General features: G+C 40.7%; 1 protein-coding gene across 16 annotated transcripts in view; it reads right to left on the reverse strand.

The window, feature by feature from the left end:
* The window catches only part of kcnt1b (potassium sodium-activated channel subfamily T member 1b), a 67,993-nt gene that overhangs the window by 33,286 nt on the left and 16,906 nt on the right, over positions 1 to 17,801 (reverse strand). For 8 of the 16 annotated variants that reach the window (XM_070963531.1, XM_070963522.1, XM_070963530.1 and 5 more), the window contains exon 4: positions 6,180 to 6,218. The exons of 5 other annotated variants lie outside the window; for them this stretch is intronic. In XM_070963531.1, coding sequence (XP_070819632.1) covers positions 6,180 to 6,218 — 39 coding nt within the window. Of the gene's footprint in view, positions 1 to 6,179; positions 6,219 to 15,621; positions 16,131 to 17,801 lie in introns of those variants that run through there. 3 more of the 16 variants (XR_011602268.1, XM_070963533.1, XM_070963532.1) reach the window with 1 other exon arrangement.

The raw sequence follows: 17,801 nt of genomic DNA on the forward strand, positions 1-17,801 counted from the left end.
GCCTGTCACTTTGGTTCAGACTAAAATATCTCAACAACGATCCCTTGGATAGCAAGACATTTGGGGCAGACATTGATGCTCCCCAGAGGATGAATCACAGTACCCACTGGCCTGTTGTTCTTTGTGCTATTTACAAATGTTAGCATGTTACAGCACAGAACTAAGAGAGTCAACATGGCAAACTACTAAATAATAACCTTTTTTGTATTTTCACTGTAAGCATGTTAGCATCCTATTGTTAGCTCAAAGCACTGCTGTACCTAAGTACAGCCTCACAGAGGATGGCAGAAGAGTTACATATATTCCCTGTTTTTGGGGGGACCATTATCTGCAGAATAAGAGTCATCAATATGATGATGATCATCACTTCCATTAATAATCTGAAAACTTTCCTCTGGTTAGGCTCATAGTTTTGTCGTTGCTGCCTGTTTAAGATCTGTATGTAGCTTCAATCTCCTAAAATTTGGGGGATTATATATATAAAAAAAGGCTTACAATTCCCAGTCCGTTAACTCAATATGCAAATTAACACCTTCAAACACCCTTAAAGCACAAGTCTGCACTATAATTTCATACTCATTTGAGTACAGAGCCACAAAAAGAAAGTGTGTCAGTATCAAACACTAATGGACCACAGAGTTAAGTTCATGTTATCTCTGCTGGGCTGTTTTCAAGCAGCTCTGACTGAGGCTACAAATTGAGCTCCTTCCACACTTGACTTCAGACCCACTGCAATACCTTTTAAGTACTCACGCTCTTTTCTTTGGCATCCCTGTAGCCTGCAAAGCATCACCATGCACCTCCGCACATTAGCCAGACTGTCAAATGTAAACATGAGCAGTTTGAATATCCAAGAAGCCAGGCAACATCTACGAAAGGTTGCTACTTCACCTCCCTAAAGTTTAAAGACGGTAGACAAGGCGTGAGCCAGGAATGTTTGCACATAGTCACAGTAGATGGAGCATGACCTTTTGTCCCCAACTAACAAGTCTACATGGTATGTCGAGCCTTTTGTATATCTTACAACCAGAGAATCAGTGACAAGTTCATGATCATAATGAAAGTTATGAAGAGCAACACCAGAGAAAGTTGGGTGGGAATGACATGCACGCTCGCATGCACACGGCCATTGATAAGACTATAATTTGATGCACTCGAGCTTGAAACACAGACAGTCTACATCTGCTTTGTAGACTCTATAAATAAACATCAAACAGCTTGTCGACCTCAGGACAATCTGCTTGAGAGAACGGAGTTGTTCAAACACCTGCGTTCATCTTAGTGATGGGAAAAAAAATATGGGCAAACAGCTGCCAGATGTTGTGCGCCATATGGAATATTTGTCAGTGTTGCAGGAGAAAACACTGGTGAACAACAGTACCAGTTAGCCAAATGCAACATCACCTGGGGCAAAAAATGATTGTGGGAACTCTGGGAGGAAGCTGCAAAACAAGCCAATCCGAATATGGTACACCGATGCTTCTGCATGCTCTGCTACTGCAGATATAAGCAGAAATCATTTCCTGTAGACTTGAGCAGCATCCAGTCTTGTAGAAGGCATTATATAGTGTATGCTTGGCTGCACCAAAATCAGCATTATTTAGCAATGCCTAAATAATTAGTTGGCATAGCAACAAATTTGTAAATGACCAGCCCAGTTATCTGTGACCAATCAGGTTGCTTGAGTTCAACTACACGTAGTATTTGTGGTTTACAGTAAGACCAAGGCCTCAGGGCCCAGAGGTAGCACACACACCAATACTGCATCTACTGCTGTCAGGATGACAGCATCACATGCTGAATAAAAATTTTTATTTTCAGATCTCAGGTTTTCTCTGTCCTCACCTCACTCAAAGCACCTCAGACATAGGCCTGATATAAAAGCTGTGGGGATTCTAAAAATATTCCACATGGACATGAATATTCAAGAGCCGAGGCATCTTTGTTATTCTCTGATTCTGTTCAGCCGAGCTGCATCTAAAACTTCCCACGGTGGAGGCACTTGTCTAGTAGCCTCATCACAGTGCAAAAATAGTTGAATGGGCTTCAGGCCAGACATGGACAACGGCAACTCTGAGAGTGTTTTGTCAAATGGATCCTGAAGGCAGGAACCTCTAACAGTCTCTGCTATAATCAGCCCAGGGGTAGGATAATCACTTTAATGGAGCTGGGTGGCCTGTGGACTGACAAGATATACATGAACGATGAAGAGGTCATTTCTGGTCTCCTGAGGCATCCATACACTCTGCTACTGTGTGTGTGGGGGAGTTCTGGAGAGGGTCCTAGCTACTCTGTATATGTACATGATGTATTCAAGGACAAAGACAACCCTGAAGCATTTTGCTCTAAATCACTTTGTGTGAGCGAGAGAAAGTGCACTGCAGCAGAATTCATCATCGTTAAGCCTCGAATCTCTTCTCAAAGAGTGCTGATTCAAAGCAGTTGTCGTACGTCGTTCAAGGTCTGTTGAGGCGTTCTGACAATACTGTACAGTTATAATAAGTGTGCTGCTCATATTATTGTTGACTACACTGTTTATAATAAATGAGTCATCCTGTTGACTGCAGAGGAGATTTCAAGAGCGCTCATGCTAATTTGCTGAACAGTTGGATATTACACCGGGCAGTGCCTGAGAAAGACAAATTCTCATAGAGAGATGTTCCTCGTTCCTAAAAGGCAATACCACAGCATGTCCAACCCAGAAAGGTCCGGGAGATTTTTTACAGATCCAAATCATGTGCGTCTTCCTCAGATACTACTATCAAAGAAAGCTCACAACATACTGGCTATCAAAATATAAATAGTGAAGCTCAGGGGATGGCAGATGTCTGAGAAATGGGACATGAGACAGAGTAAAAGGAAGATATTACACCTAAGAAAGAAACTTCACATCGCCCAAGAGGCCATGTCCTTGTGTTAGAAAATGATAAAGCATGTGGCAGTGTCAACGGAGAGCTAAAAGACTCCAGGACATGAGCCTGATCTCCAAAATCTTTAGATGAGCAAGGACATTTGGAAAGAACTTAACAGAAACTCAATGAAGTAAAGATGATGTTGAAAGATTTCTTCAATGACTCCATTTCCCTGAAAAATGAAATTGTGTCATACAGAAATCAAAGTACGGCAAAAGTAAATTCAAACCTTTCATTGACAAATGACCTGTAACCACAAGAGCAAAAAATGGCATATTCCAGTTGCGTATAGCTCTAATATCACAGTCATATTTTGACTGAGGTAGAATCAGCTTTAATTAGCCTGTAATGCGAAAACTTTATACAAAATAAACACATAGCTGTTAAATTTCAATACAAAATAGGAAATAAAAGTAAGAACGATGGTAAAGAAGAATAATGCCGGTGTTTTGTGATTTTGATGCTTAAGAAACTCCATTTCAAATTTATGGATGGAAACCAATGCAGGTAAAAAGACAGACTGGCTTGATCTCACCCGGCCGTCATAAGAGAGCACACTTGACTGCGACATGTTCCACAACTGCTCAACTGGCTTTACTTTTCTATGAACTGCCAAGAAAATGTGTCTTTTCAATAAATTCCACTTCCAGGAAGAGAGAAGTGACTCATGTCATTTCAGCCTCTGAAGACAGCTCATGACATTTGAAAAGACAAGAAGGTAGGCAGGATTACAAAAAGAGGTCATACAGTGTCACATAAACATTTCTTTCACATTGTGGTACAGAAAAAACCCCACCTTAGATCACCCTTCTGACGTGCACTCCAGGAAATGTTTTGTTAAAAGGTAAAACCTGCTACCTACCTATCGCAGCTGCTTGGGGACGTCTCCATATTAAGCTCCTCCATATTGAGAGGAACCAGCTGAAGTGTTTCAAGCACCCACAGTGAATGCATGTGGATCTCCCTTTACTGTGCTGACATCAGCGCTGTGGTTTTCTGAACATGCAATGATCTTACTCTTTGATGAGCTGGAACCAAAACTTGACATTTCCTGTGATCATATCAAGGCATCTTAAACTTTTTTTTTTTTTTTTTTTTTCTTTGCAACTGCAGGAAAACACTTCATGTTAAATTAGATAGTTTGTGTTTGGATACTGTAAGAGAAACAACTGTTTATTCCCTTTAAAAATGTATGGAGATGCGGCGCCTTGAGCTTCAAGTGTCACATGATGAACATGAAGAGGGAGCCTTATTGCGTGTGCGACTGTGCAGGACTCACATCGTGCATCACACTAAACACAGTGTGTTCCGTCAGCCTGAATTTCTACTTACCATACCAGTGGTGAAGGGAGCACTCACATGTCAATGCATGTTTATAGTTCTCCACTTAGCACATCCCCAAGGATCACAATCCATTTTCCAACAGTAGCACAGTCACAACAAGCACTACACTCAAGCTGCAACCCACCACAGCTGCAGGGTGAAAGCTGCTACTGACATGAAGAACTGCCAGCATGTATTGACGACATGCTGGTAAAAAAAAAACAAACAAACAAAGATTGTGTAGCAAAGTAGACTATTTAAAAAGGTCCAGAACAGCACAAACTGAATATCATCTCAGTAAAACATTAATTTTGAATTAATTTCAATGTCCACATGTTGAGTAATTAGTTTCATTAAGGAGACATCACAGACTCATGTTTTGGGGCATGTTTGCTTGATTGACAGGTGTCAATCAAGCCGTGCTTGTTGTTACTTGTTCTTCTCATTTTGGCTAAACACACAATTTGGATTGTGTGGCTTCAATAACAGCGATGGTTACTGATCCCTTCAAAACCTCCTTTGAGAAAGAAGAGATGCCTCACTGCTCAATTCTGTCAATCAATTTATGTCATAAATATTCAAACTTTTGGGACTTACAATATGTAACATTTCCACTTTAAAATGTCTAAAAACGATGAGACCTATGTTGTATATTTTGGTGTGTGTGTGTGTGTGTGTGTGTGTGTGTGTGTGTGTGCATGTGCGTGTGCGTGTGCGTGTGTGTTCAAAGCCAGAGAAATCCATATAATTTCATTTTATGTAAGTTACAGTGCGTTTCATTTGGTCACTTGTCAATGGAGACCCAGGAGAAACCAGATGATATGTCAGAGAGTGAAGAAGAAAGTAAACGTAACGTGAATAAACCTTTAATGAGTTTCCTCATCAGGGAACATTTCTACCTGAGTCACCTTATGGAGAGATTTTCCAATGGTGGCTATTTATCAAGACAACGATTCCAATGATCCCACGCTACTTCTCAATGCCATCTAACTACATATTGCTTTGTTATTGTTTTGATTGAGAGACCCCTTGTGGCAGAAATTTCATACTGTTCATTTAAAGCAAAATGGCATCTATGATAATGATTAATGATGTGTTCTGGCACCCGTTTTCTTTTACAAATCAAGTAACATGGACCTATTTGCTGCAGTGGAACATCAACAAGTTGAAATACACATCAGACATCTAGCTATTATTTCCAGAAATTCAAAACAAACAAACAAACAAAATATATAAATAATTTTACTGTAACTTACAGATGAGACCTCCACGCTTCACCTCTTTTATCACCATATAATGGCAGGTTGGGTATTTTGGAGAGTTTCTCAAGTGAACGTAGTAAAAATCCAATACTCCAAATATCACACCAGCTGAAACTCCATTATGAATTTGCATACGATCAGAGTCAGCAGCATGCACAGTGCACACCATGTACAGGACAAACGACTGACACGTTGGTAGTTTGAGCACCTCTTTCACCAAAATAACACGACTCATCTCTGCTGACATGATTAATGCTTCAAGCCCTGACCTTACATCCAGTGAAGGCTGCTGTGCACATTCTCTCAAGAAACAGATGACACACCTGGAATAAGTTGATAAAAACACACAAACTACCTTTTCACCATTTCCTGTGGTGTGATCGAATGTGACAAAAAGCTGCATTGAGCTGAATGTTTAATTTGAGCCTTTGCCACAGCAACTGTTGAAAAGGTAGCCACATATGAATTCATTATTCTCGGCATTCTGCACCATTACCACAACAATGATTACCCACTTTACTGATACATGTAATACAACCTCTCAACAAGGTCAAGGCATTAGTATGTCCGCATCCAGTCTATGCAAAACCCAAAGTGAACAGTGCTACGTATGTGCTTTGGTGCTCGCAATAAAGGTCCAAAACGTCCATGCCATGCAAGCATGATGCTGCCAGGGACTTACTGGGCATTGGTTGAGTCCATACTGTACTCCTCTTGATACCTGGACGCAGCACACATAGACACAAATAGGCACAGGTTAGGAGACAGTGAGGTTGAGAAAGCAGGAGAGGGAAGGAGAGAGGGAAGAGCAAGAAAAGGATGCCACTTTTTTTGCATTCACTTGTATTTTGAGTGAGAATGGAACCTTTTTCTAAGCTTGACGGAGAATCTGAACATAGTTTGTGCAGCAAGAAGATCCAAGATGGGATCTGACACTATGTTAGCAAGTTGATATTCCTTTTAGAATATCAGCAAAACCTACATCATGCTAAATACTGGGTACATTGGCTAAATACATACTGAATGTCTCCAAAAGTTGCATCAGATCCCATATTTGTGCAGCGGTTTCTTATTGCACAGTCAAGGACTACTGTCAAGACTTTTCCGCCGAGGCTTCAGAGTGTCACCTTCAAACTCCTCATACAAGTAAATATTAACATTGAGAAAGGAAACTGACTGGAGCTGAACTTGACGGGAAATACAAAATGCATTTCTGAGCTAATTCATGGGGCACATGCAAGGAAAATACAACACATTAATTTGATCAAAAACAATGCCTCCGCTGGCAAAAGAACAGATGGGACAATTAACGCAAACCACAGGGGATCAGTGGACACACCCTCTTGGTCAATCTCATTTTCCACATTGAGATGACCGTTGAGAGAAGGGGAGTGTGTAACACTGAGGAAACTGACAGACAGAGAGACATACCCAGCTATTGATTTGAATGACAAATGGACATTTCTGATGGGCTTGGGGTCACACGCAGTTTGATCTGACGTAGATGTGCCTTCTTTGACTACAACTTCCTTTGGAGACCAATAACTGAGGCTGAACCACAGAGGAATTTGTTCTGTGACATGGAATTAGACAGGATTTGATGTTGACACAGAAACATTCAAAGTTGCAAATGAAATTGAGCTCACAGGAACAGATAATAGCTCACAATGCGGACGAACCACTGTGATTCAGGGAGTCGACCGTGGACAATTTCACTTGGTGAAATTGTAAGGAACATTAATTATGGCTGCCTTCCCTTTAGGTGCTCCAGTTCAAGAGGCCCGGTATTGGTAAACACCACTGAAATGGAGCCATCATTAATGTCACTCGATACATTTGTGCTGTTCCTGCTATGACAAGTCTAACGTCGGTGGTGAAAAAGGTCGAGTAAATGCAACAAGGCGAATAGACAGCAAAGCTTCTGCACCAACAGTTCTTGTTTAGTGCACAATCTGCGAGAAAACATCTGATCATAGTCTGTATTGTTAAACCAAACAAGCGTAATCAGTTCTGATACAGTTAGTTTTATTGATTTAACCTCTCGACCAGTATCGTTAATAGCCCTTTTGCTTGAACATATAATCTTATGCCATTCATTGATTTGTTTGAGAGTCATTTACACAAACTAGACACACCGCTCATTCAGATTTATAGTAACACCACAACTGAGCAGTAGACTTAATTTTTACTCAATTCTGATCCAACAGTTCTGAGCAAAACCCTATACAGTACAACCAAAACTACATGTCCCAAATACATTTGCATTCACTTTATAGCTATTAGTTTTAATCCATATTGTTACAAAGCTAGACTCATGTTGTCAATTTGATATATATTATCTGCATACAGCTCAGTTAGTCTGATTAATGGAAAAAAATCACATTGTACTGTTTGTAGCTGTGTAACCTGCAGTAATGTCTTCCAGTGCTTAATCCATTATAAACTGAATCATTAAATCATTTCGCATTATGTCTGTAGGCTTTTGTACTCTTCTTGGAATCTACAAACATGTGAATATACTGTAACTCTGGTGAGTAAGATACCTTCAATGTCTATTGCAAAGCACATCTAAAAATATGAATTTCAGCAATAGCAGGTGGATAAAAATATAATTTAGGCTGATATCCCCTTGTGAATGATCAAAGTCTGTCTGCTGGTCAAAAGTATGAAGAAGAAAAGCAGAAGGAAAGCGTGTTGTAAAGAGGTCATTATTTGGCAGTTCAGGCACAGTTCAAAAGTTTCTGACAGGCACTGAGCACCATCAAACCAAAACGCCTTTTGAAAGGTCTAATGGAGTGTCCATTAAACCCAGGAAGTAGTTAGGTCACAAGAGAGGACCTGTATAGTAATTATCAAGAACCTTTTGCCATTTCAACAACAGAGCACAGTCGGCTATTACGGTCCAAAGGATCCAATGAAATTATCAGAAGTGGGACTCCATGACAGAAAATGCTTTTTTTTTTTTTTTTTTTTGACAAAATGAAAATGTCTACTCTGGTCATTCAACTGTAACTTTCTAGTAATGCTACCATAAATAAGAAGATGGTCTCCAACCGTTCAATGTTAGAAAAAAAATCATTATCTGAAGTACTTGTGAGGGACCTTGACTGAACTGAAAATCTTAGTCTATGAGGTTTTGGTTATCAATCCTATTGAAAGAGAGAGTCACATTTTTAAAAGCCAGATTAAATATATTTAATTCACCTTGGATCTGAAGTGCATTTAAGAGACAGACACAAGATGCAAAAAGATGGACTGCTGTGCATTTTGGAAATTTTCTGATCACAGCAAAGTTGAACTGCATTGAAGAAAGTGTAACAGACTGATGCACAATATGAGGCAGAGCAACTTCACTTATTTTACAACTATTTCACTCGTAACACTTACTGCACGAGAGGTTCACAGTGAGATTCACTACATGCCAACTGCCCCTTAAAAAAGTTAGTTCAGGGGTAAAAGAAAGCAATTATGAAATGATTAGGCTGCTTGTCAGGGATACTGTACCTAACAACACAATCAACTCCTCTGCTGCGCTCTCACTGTCCATTTGGTGACCACCAACACTTAAAGGAGCAATAAAGATGCTATCTGGCTGCTAAGACTTAAGCAGTTTATAAGCTAAGATAAACAGAGGCTCGCTTCGCCTCCATTAGCTTACAACTGACACACTCAACACTGGCTCTGTTCCTTCCTCTGTTTTTTTCAATATTTATGCAGTTAGCATCATGTTGCCCTTCATGTCTTACTCCAACTGTGTTAAAACACAAGGAAGACAAAAGGAAGAAGCAAAGTGAGTCTCACCTCTTTGCAGCAGATCTGGAATCAGGAACATGAGCCGAGCTGCTGAGACAACAAGTGCAAAATGACCAGCACTTTCAAAGTATGCTTTCAATTGGATTGACTGAGAACTGCCTCAAGGACTGACTGATATAAAGTGGGAGGGCCTATCACACATAACCCATCTCTGCAGCAATTTCAAGGACGAAATGGGATTTGTAGTTTTCAATCTGCACACCTACATCAGGATGCGTGCCAGCATTTCCTCATAAACTACACTTCCCATGCAGCTCCTCACATACCACACAGGCTGCTCAAGCTGTCCACTCCAAAAAATGACTGGTTGGTTCTAGTACAATAACTTAACACCTGGTTAAGAAGGAACTCTTTACAGCAGCATTACACACAAAAAGAAGGTGAATGCAGTAACCTACAGTACATGATAGAGTACTGAGCTGTACATACAGCTGGTGGAAACAGCATCATTAACGCCTACACACTCTAGACTTCATTCTCACAGAAAACACCCATTTCTGACTGGCTGGCAAACGTCCATCAAACTCAAAATTATAATAGACAATCTCACACACAGTTCTGGTCAACAGCTAAACCTCAGCTCTGTATCAGTCAGCAGGTATATTAAACTGCAGGTAACCATAGCAACAGTACCTCTGTACCTCTTGTGCCACAGTATCTCCCACTTTTGGAACTGACCTACCCAGGTGTTAAAATGACAACGAGCAGCCTTTAAAAATGGAAGGATGGGAAAATAATTAGAAAGATGTGTGAGTCATGATTGAAAGAAGACTTTGTTTTTGCAGGATTGTATGTGATGATGTATGTATGATGCGCTTTATTTGTCAGTTATTGAATTCACTGAAGAGGTCACAAACATCAAAATCTTATTGCCTGAATTCATGCAGAGATAATTTCATTTATCTTTTTTGTGTTTTTACTTTTCTGTATTGAACAGATCAGTCATTATTTTTCTGTATGTATGTTTCTTAATGGAACTTCCAGAAATGTTACTACATTATGATACATATTGACAGAAAAGTGTGACAGGTTACTGACGGAGTTAAGTGTGGAGTCCATCATAAGAGCTCTCTACTGACCATATCATCCGGTCAGAGTGCCGTCGTCCCTTTCTTTGTAAACAACTCAGTTTTGAAGGTCTGTGTTGGTGCTACCCTGCACAGCCCAGATTGTGAGCTTTTTCTGGAGCATGGCTCCGATTGAGTTCAGCCGACATCTAGAGCTGACTGTGTAAGCTCTTGAGCTTGGCGGCTTCACTAAAATTATCCCTCATTCTCACATTCTTCAGGCCTTCTAATTGATTCTCTGCTAACGAACGCTCTCAAGAAGCAGGAGGAGGCAAGCACTGTATGTGCATGCACACAATGCCATGTACATAAAGTATACCCTTGTTCAGCACACTACACAGCCAGGTATGCACAGTATCTCACTGTTACAGACACTTAATTAAAAGCCACTAGCGTTCGTTTAGATGGCTCTACCTGATATCCAAGGTCTTTTTAAATCTTCGTTTTGTTTAAACGCATGCATAACAACCAGGGCACCCGTTATTTTTGAGTCTCAACTCTCAAGTCAACTGCTGAGAGATTTCATCCTCCTTTCTTAATGAACAACAATGATGGACAGCATGTAATTTACCCCAAGGACCATATTACAACCCATCATTAAACCCTGGGTACTCAAATCAAAATGAAAGCCTAATTGTTCCGTGAAAGCAGGGCGCTATAAATACACATAAGACATATGGGTGGAGGACACATACTTAAGTGGCCTGTGCAATAAAAAAAGTGAAATGCTCAACAATAATTTACAATCACAGGGTAATTGAGCAGTAACTTGCAAAGAATCTGAAAAAGTAATTAGCTAGAAAACTGACTGATAAACAAAACATGTAATGATGAAGGACTAATGATAAAACCGTGAAACATAAAAACAGTCATTAACCAGGCAACCACAATAAGGCCAACATCTGACTAGAGAGAGAAGATGAAATATTAGCTTTCCCTTATTACATCTACATTCATCTTAGTACTGAGACAGTGTTCATGTCCATTAGCTTTCCTCTATTTCCCAACTGGCTATTGCTTACACCAAAAGACGTTCTCATTAGCTATTGCAGATTAATGAAGATCTACTTCTACTTTACCATGTTGGGCTCAAGATTTGGATTAATTTACAGCATATTCACAGCACATTTTTCACCATTAGATATATGTAAATTGATTGTATAAGGTGCATAATATACTGCACCATTTGAGGAGGATAACTGGATCAAAGTGCCTGCACTGGGATAACAAAAAGGTGTGTGGGAGTGGAGGGACCTAAATAAGATGCAGCTTTGGTGCACAGAACTGCAAATAAACTGAGTTAAGATGTATTTCAATAACATCCGTCTGAAAGATCAACTTACCAAGAGGGAAATTCATACCAAATTGTTTTAAGGTTTAGAAGAGATGTTCAGTCACGCTTCCCATATCTGCACCGTTCACAAGCCGTAAACCTCAATCACAGATCTACATGTTTTCAGTCAATATTGATTTATGCTACCAGTAACTGACATTCTGTGCTGACAGGAAATGCCTTTAAATATGACCATTTTCCTAGAGTGAAATGGCAGCGATTCGTCCTAATTCTTCCTACAAACCTACACAAATCCATTCTTCTGCTTGATCTAGTGGCTAATTATCTAAAGCTCATATCATATACACATATGGTAGCTTCATATCCTTCAGAGTGCCTGGATAAGAAAAATCTGGGCCAGAGTGCGTGGTATCATGCAACAGATTTGTTGCCATTTAACTGCGAATTAAAGAAAACATGCAAAAACAGGAAATTATAAAAAAAATAATGAATGACTTCACCACAGCATCAGTCAAACAGTGGACAACATGAATGGCTGGTAATCAAAATCTACTGTGTAGCTTTGGCGTTGAGGAGGCACTGCTGACTGCACAAGACTTAAAGATGAAACACAGTAAACAAGGACTAAAACTTGATGAAAAGCACAGACTGACAGACATGCACACTGTGTAGAAGGATCAGTGTTGCTGAAACATCAGCAAATGGTAAAAAGCATATCAGTCAATCAAAAGTCCTGACTTTTATCAAGTTGCTGCTCTGCTGGCCTATATGCAGTAAAAACCTCGACACATCCTGTGTAATACACTGGTGTGGCCTTAATGAAAACATGACTAACAGTCCCCACTGGGCTCTAAAATTCAGATTCACTGCACACCAAAAGACCAAACCAAATGCCCATTTTTCAAACAGACTTTTCATGTAGAGGCAATGTGGTGGCAAAGCTGGAAGAAGCCAAAATAAATCTGTCTGAGTCTGTCTGTTTTGATCACATCCTGTGTTTAAAAGATGGTCGATCCCTCTGTTCTTGAAAATCCTCCAAGTCTCATTTAGTCTTTTTCCTGGCCACAGTATTTAAATGTCAATACTGTATATAGACTCCTATACATACAAACATAATAAGGCATTGCCAGGTGTTATAAATTATGCAGAAATAGATTAACTTTTTATAGGCTGTGTCGTACGATGGGCGATATTATTGATTCTGTCACACCCCCTCCACATCCTCTCATTCTTGAGTCAGCCGGATGCATCACATTTCATAACCTAGAAAGCTCTCTGATTTCTGACAGCATTCTGTCAGCCTGCAGTGGACGTGCAGGGGCTCTGTGTGGGCTTTAAAACTATGACAGAACCTGGTATTTTGTCATTTCTGAAAGTAGCATGACAGGAAGACATAGCCAATAGTGGCAACCCGGTCTATTAAATTGTTGATGGTGGTCCAAATCTGGTTGCCCCAGGCAACTGGCCAACTGAAGCATTAGGTTTAACAGCCTCGGCCATTTGCAGATATTGTGCATTAGATCCCACACAAACAGTGCAGCATTGCAATAGCCATATTCAATATCGCTCAACTTCTCGAACTGATGAGCTCCCGATCTGTTCTCAGACCAGTTGTCAGCTGACTAAGATGCTGATCACTCTAACAGATGTGCAATCGTCACTTCAACCACCTACAGCACACCAACAACACCATGAGCTTCGTCATCTCCATTACTGTCATCTTTGCACTTATCATAGTCCATGCTAATTAATGTCAGTATCATCCCTGTGCACTGATTTCAAAATCCCTGTCTGAATGCTTGCTCAAATATTATAGTGGTGAGGACCAGCTGCTCCATCCACAAATGTCAACCTTTAAACCTCAAGTCATCAACATGGCTGTGGTCTGTGATTGGTATTAGAATTTAGTGTTTTGCTCCATTATCATCCTCAATACATACACTCTACTGAACTACTGATACATCCTACTACTTGACAGCTGATAATAGCTAAAGAAACCAGATTTTTAGGTCATCTAAAGTTCATCGTTAGTGTCGATATAACCATCAGCAGTCAAGTACAGGGTAAGTTAATATCATCAACCTGTAGTCATCATCATTTTTTGCATCCTTAGTCAAACCACTACAGTAGTTGCAGTTCTTGCTAGTGTTTATGAAAACACTCCGAGCTAATGCTGTCACCTTGAACCGGTGATCATCATCATCAAACACATCAGAAAGTGAAGAGGTATGCACAACATTTGAGAAGTGCCTCCTTTGCATATTTAAATGTGGTCGAGATGAAAGACATGCTTTCAAACCTTCCTCACGCTACTGACATTGCAAACTTCACCTTGACTGGCAAAAGTGCACAAGATTTCTTTCAATCTCGGCCATTAGCATCACCACAATGCATGTCCTAAAGGAGGTAATTATAATCAGTGTCATCTCAAGCCTAAAGTAATCCTGATCCATCTTGAGAGCCAATCCAGCCGCGTCCTTTGCGTATGGGATACCACTGACAACCCTGTAACACAACATGACATCCTTGCAGGTCTGTCATCCAAAATATGGCAGCCAAGCTCGAGACATTTTGCCCCAGAGAGGAGGATTGTATGGCTACATACAAAGCATACAACATTTAGTAGTATTTGCAGTGGACAGATTTCTCAATGGGTCTCTATTATTGATGGAAATTATAATGAGAGAGAGCAAGTATTTTATGAATATTCAAAGAGACTTCACAAGGTGGAGCCTTATTGTTAAGATTGAAATAATAATCCCTTATAATTTGTCAGATTATTTTGCTGCATTTGCACAGACTGACTTCCTCAGTGGCGGGTTAAAATGTTTTCCCCGTGTCACTGTTGCTTTTGTTATGGAGTGCAAATCAAAAATCAAATCACACATGTATTACACAATGAATGCTGCAGATACCAATGAGTACATTCCAGATTTTTGACCATATCAAAAAATATCAATGCCCTCAAGTAAATATTGGCATGAAAAATGAGTGTTGGAAATACTGAGAGAGAGAGAGAACACACTGCACCACCAGCATATTGGCTGTGCAGGCTTTGAAACACTGCCAAACAAGAACAATCTTTCTTTTTTCAGCCAAACCAAACTCATATAACCTACAGGTAACAGTGCCAATCTGGCCTTTAAGGGCAGCATTTCTGCAGATCTCAAGTTCTTTTGTCTTCCCGAAAGGAAAAAACAAAAAACAAAAGACAGTTTCCCTCAGCTGTTACGGGTTCAGCCCATCTTGCACACACCACAGTCTAATTTGTCTACCAAATGCTGGGAGAGTGTCCTGACAGTGGAGGTCTGCAGACACATGAGTGGTGCACATGTGCTGAAATATGTAGTCTCTCTTTTTTAATCTAAATATTAAAAAAAGGCATGTCCAACGTCATCCCCCATGGTTTGCATTTTTATTTCATCCACCAATCTGCATGTATCATGTCAAACATAACTCCAGCTTTGAATGCAGTGGTATTATAAGATTTTTTGCCACCCTATAAAAACATCAGGTTTCATAAAATTGTAATGGGAATGCAGCATCCTCTAAATTATGTAATCACCACACACTGCAGCTATTAAATGAACCCCAGTGATGCTGAGAGAAATATGATTGATGGAAGAAGCGTTTGCAATCATTCAGCTATTTGTCATGAAACTGAGTCATAAACAGGCGCACTGGTTGTGTTTGTGCTTAACCCCCAGCGGAGAAAGCCTGTGCCACCCGGTGCTTAACGATAATGTCACAATTCACGGGCGGGTAGATTTAATCGTAATGGAATATTGATCACGGCGTAACTTTTGCCTAAGGATAATTGCGAGCTAAGTTATTAGGAAGACTTTATGAACCTTGCGCTCGCAGCATCATGTTATTTCGCGGATGCTGCATGTGCGCAAGCGAGCAGCATTCAGAAACATGCGACTTTGGTGCGGATCTGCGGCAGCTACCTTTGGCCGGCATCACTCCCAAAAGAGCCCATGGTCCGGAGAGGGTTGGCGGGGTTGACCCAAGTGGGCTCTGGGGTTTTCTGCACCTCGGTCTTGACGTCTGGGTCGATCTCCGAGGGCGAAGGCGTCAGCTTAGCGCCTGCCATGGCTCTCTGCCTCCCCGTGTGTTACCTCCAGCAGAGAGCGGCCAATAGTTTCCTCCTCCTGGTGTCAGAGCGGGCTCAGCTCGTTCAGAGACCGACGCCGCCGGAAAACCGCATCCCCCGTTTCACTGGTGCTGTACGAAGGTGGAGGGGGAGCGTCTCCCTCCCTACCGCATCACGGGGTGCTCAGACACACAGAGGCGCGCAGCAGCTTGTCTCCTGGTTATCGAGCGCTCCTCCATCCCTGATGGAGACGTGAGGTCCCCGTGCGTCTGTGAGATCCACTCGTCGTCACGATGTAACGTCAACCGCTCGGCCAACCCAACGGGCTCCCCGACTGGTTACATAATCGAGATGGTCAAATGTAATGATCCGCGATTCCTACTGATCAGACCAACGTACCAGTCATGCGCCTTCACCACCTGGTCTTCATTGTTATGGTTTCAGAAGATCTCGATTCTTCCGAATTACAAAGTCTATTTTCTTTAAAGCACATTTATCTAGTTAATTCAATGGTGCTGCCTGGACAATGGAATTGTGTCATTTACGCCATCCTTCCTGTCCAGAGATCACCACTCCCAATGTTACCTTCAACTATGGATTTGACGAAAGACACCGATTACCAAAATATGATGCAGCAGACAAACGAGCAGACAAACACCCCATGCCATGATCAGACCGGTTTGCGTGGAAACACAGGCGGAGTACAAACCTACAGGAACCACATGGTGGACTCAGTGACCCCCCCGTTCAGAAAAAGTGCAGCAAAAGTGCACCTTCTGGTGCATTTTCTAAAGTGAGAGAAGACTTGCAGCTTGTGACTTGAAAAAGCTAAGACACCTCCACATCAGGGAAAATATATAAGCACAAGCTCACAATGCTGGAGACAATGTGGTTCCCAGGAGGCAAACCATTTTCACGTGTTTTGGAGTTGCCCAAAACTAATTCAGTACTAGAGCAATATTCATAATACACTAAATATAGTGTTCAAGATTTGCATACCCCTAAACTTTGAGAATCTATACCTGGGTCATGTTGTATGCTTGAAACTGAGAAGGGATGTAAAGCTGCTGCAGGCCCTACTGGCTGTGAGTAAAAAATGTATCACTAGGAAGTGGCTAAATCCGTCACCACCTTCCATGGAGGATTGGCCTGAGTAACATTAGAAATATTCAAAATGGAAAAGCTGACCTATTCTCTAAGAACCCAGAAGGAGAAATTCTACCAAATTTGGGAAAAGTGGATTGAATTTATATCCCCCAAGAGAGCAGATTTTACATGACCCCTCCAAAGTCTTTCGAAAAGTCTCCTTTTATCAAATTTTCCTTTCTTTATTTCCTCCTCGCTCTCCTCTGATGGAAATGATGTGAAGCCCCTACGTTCAAATGTATATAGTCTGAAATTTGAAATTGTTTGATTGAATAGTTAATTGCTCTATAGTGCCTGTATATGGGTGGAATAAGGAATACAAAAAAACAAAAAAAAACCTGGAATGAGACTACAGACAATACTGAATATTCATGAACATTTCGATATGTTGTACGAGAATCTCTTTTTCCAAATAAAATTTTAAAAAAAGAAAAGAAAAAGCTAAGACACACAATTAAACATACAACTAAATTTATCATTCATTAGCCACGGCTCATTTGTTTTCTTATCCATCTGACCCATACACATTAGCAAAAGTTTGGGTACCCTCGGTCAATTAAAGGTGGTACATTTCTTTCACATTTTAAGCACGATTAGTTTTTTATTATTATTTCCAAATTGTAAAATATACAGTTTTAAAATAACTAAAAGGAAAAGGCCCAAGAGAAGCAAAAGTTTAGGCACCTGCATGGTCAGTACTTTGTCTCAACCCCTTTGGCAAGTGTGGGGGGGGGTTGCTCATTCTTCTTTGCAAAAGGCTTCTTCTCTGAGAGTCCTGGGCCGTCTTACTCTTTTTAGGTCTATCCACAGATTTTAGGTCGGAGGACTGTGAGGATGGAAAAACTTTCAGCTTGATCTTCTTGAGGTAGTCCATTGTGGATTATTATC

Source organism: Chaetodon trifascialis, chromosome 6, assembly GCF_039877785.1.
Source record: "Chaetodon trifascialis isolate fChaTrf1 chromosome 6, fChaTrf1.hap1, whole genome shotgun sequence".
Classification (NCBI taxonomy): domain Eukaryota; kingdom Metazoa; phylum Chordata; class Actinopteri; order Chaetodontiformes; family Chaetodontidae; genus Chaetodon; species Chaetodon trifascialis.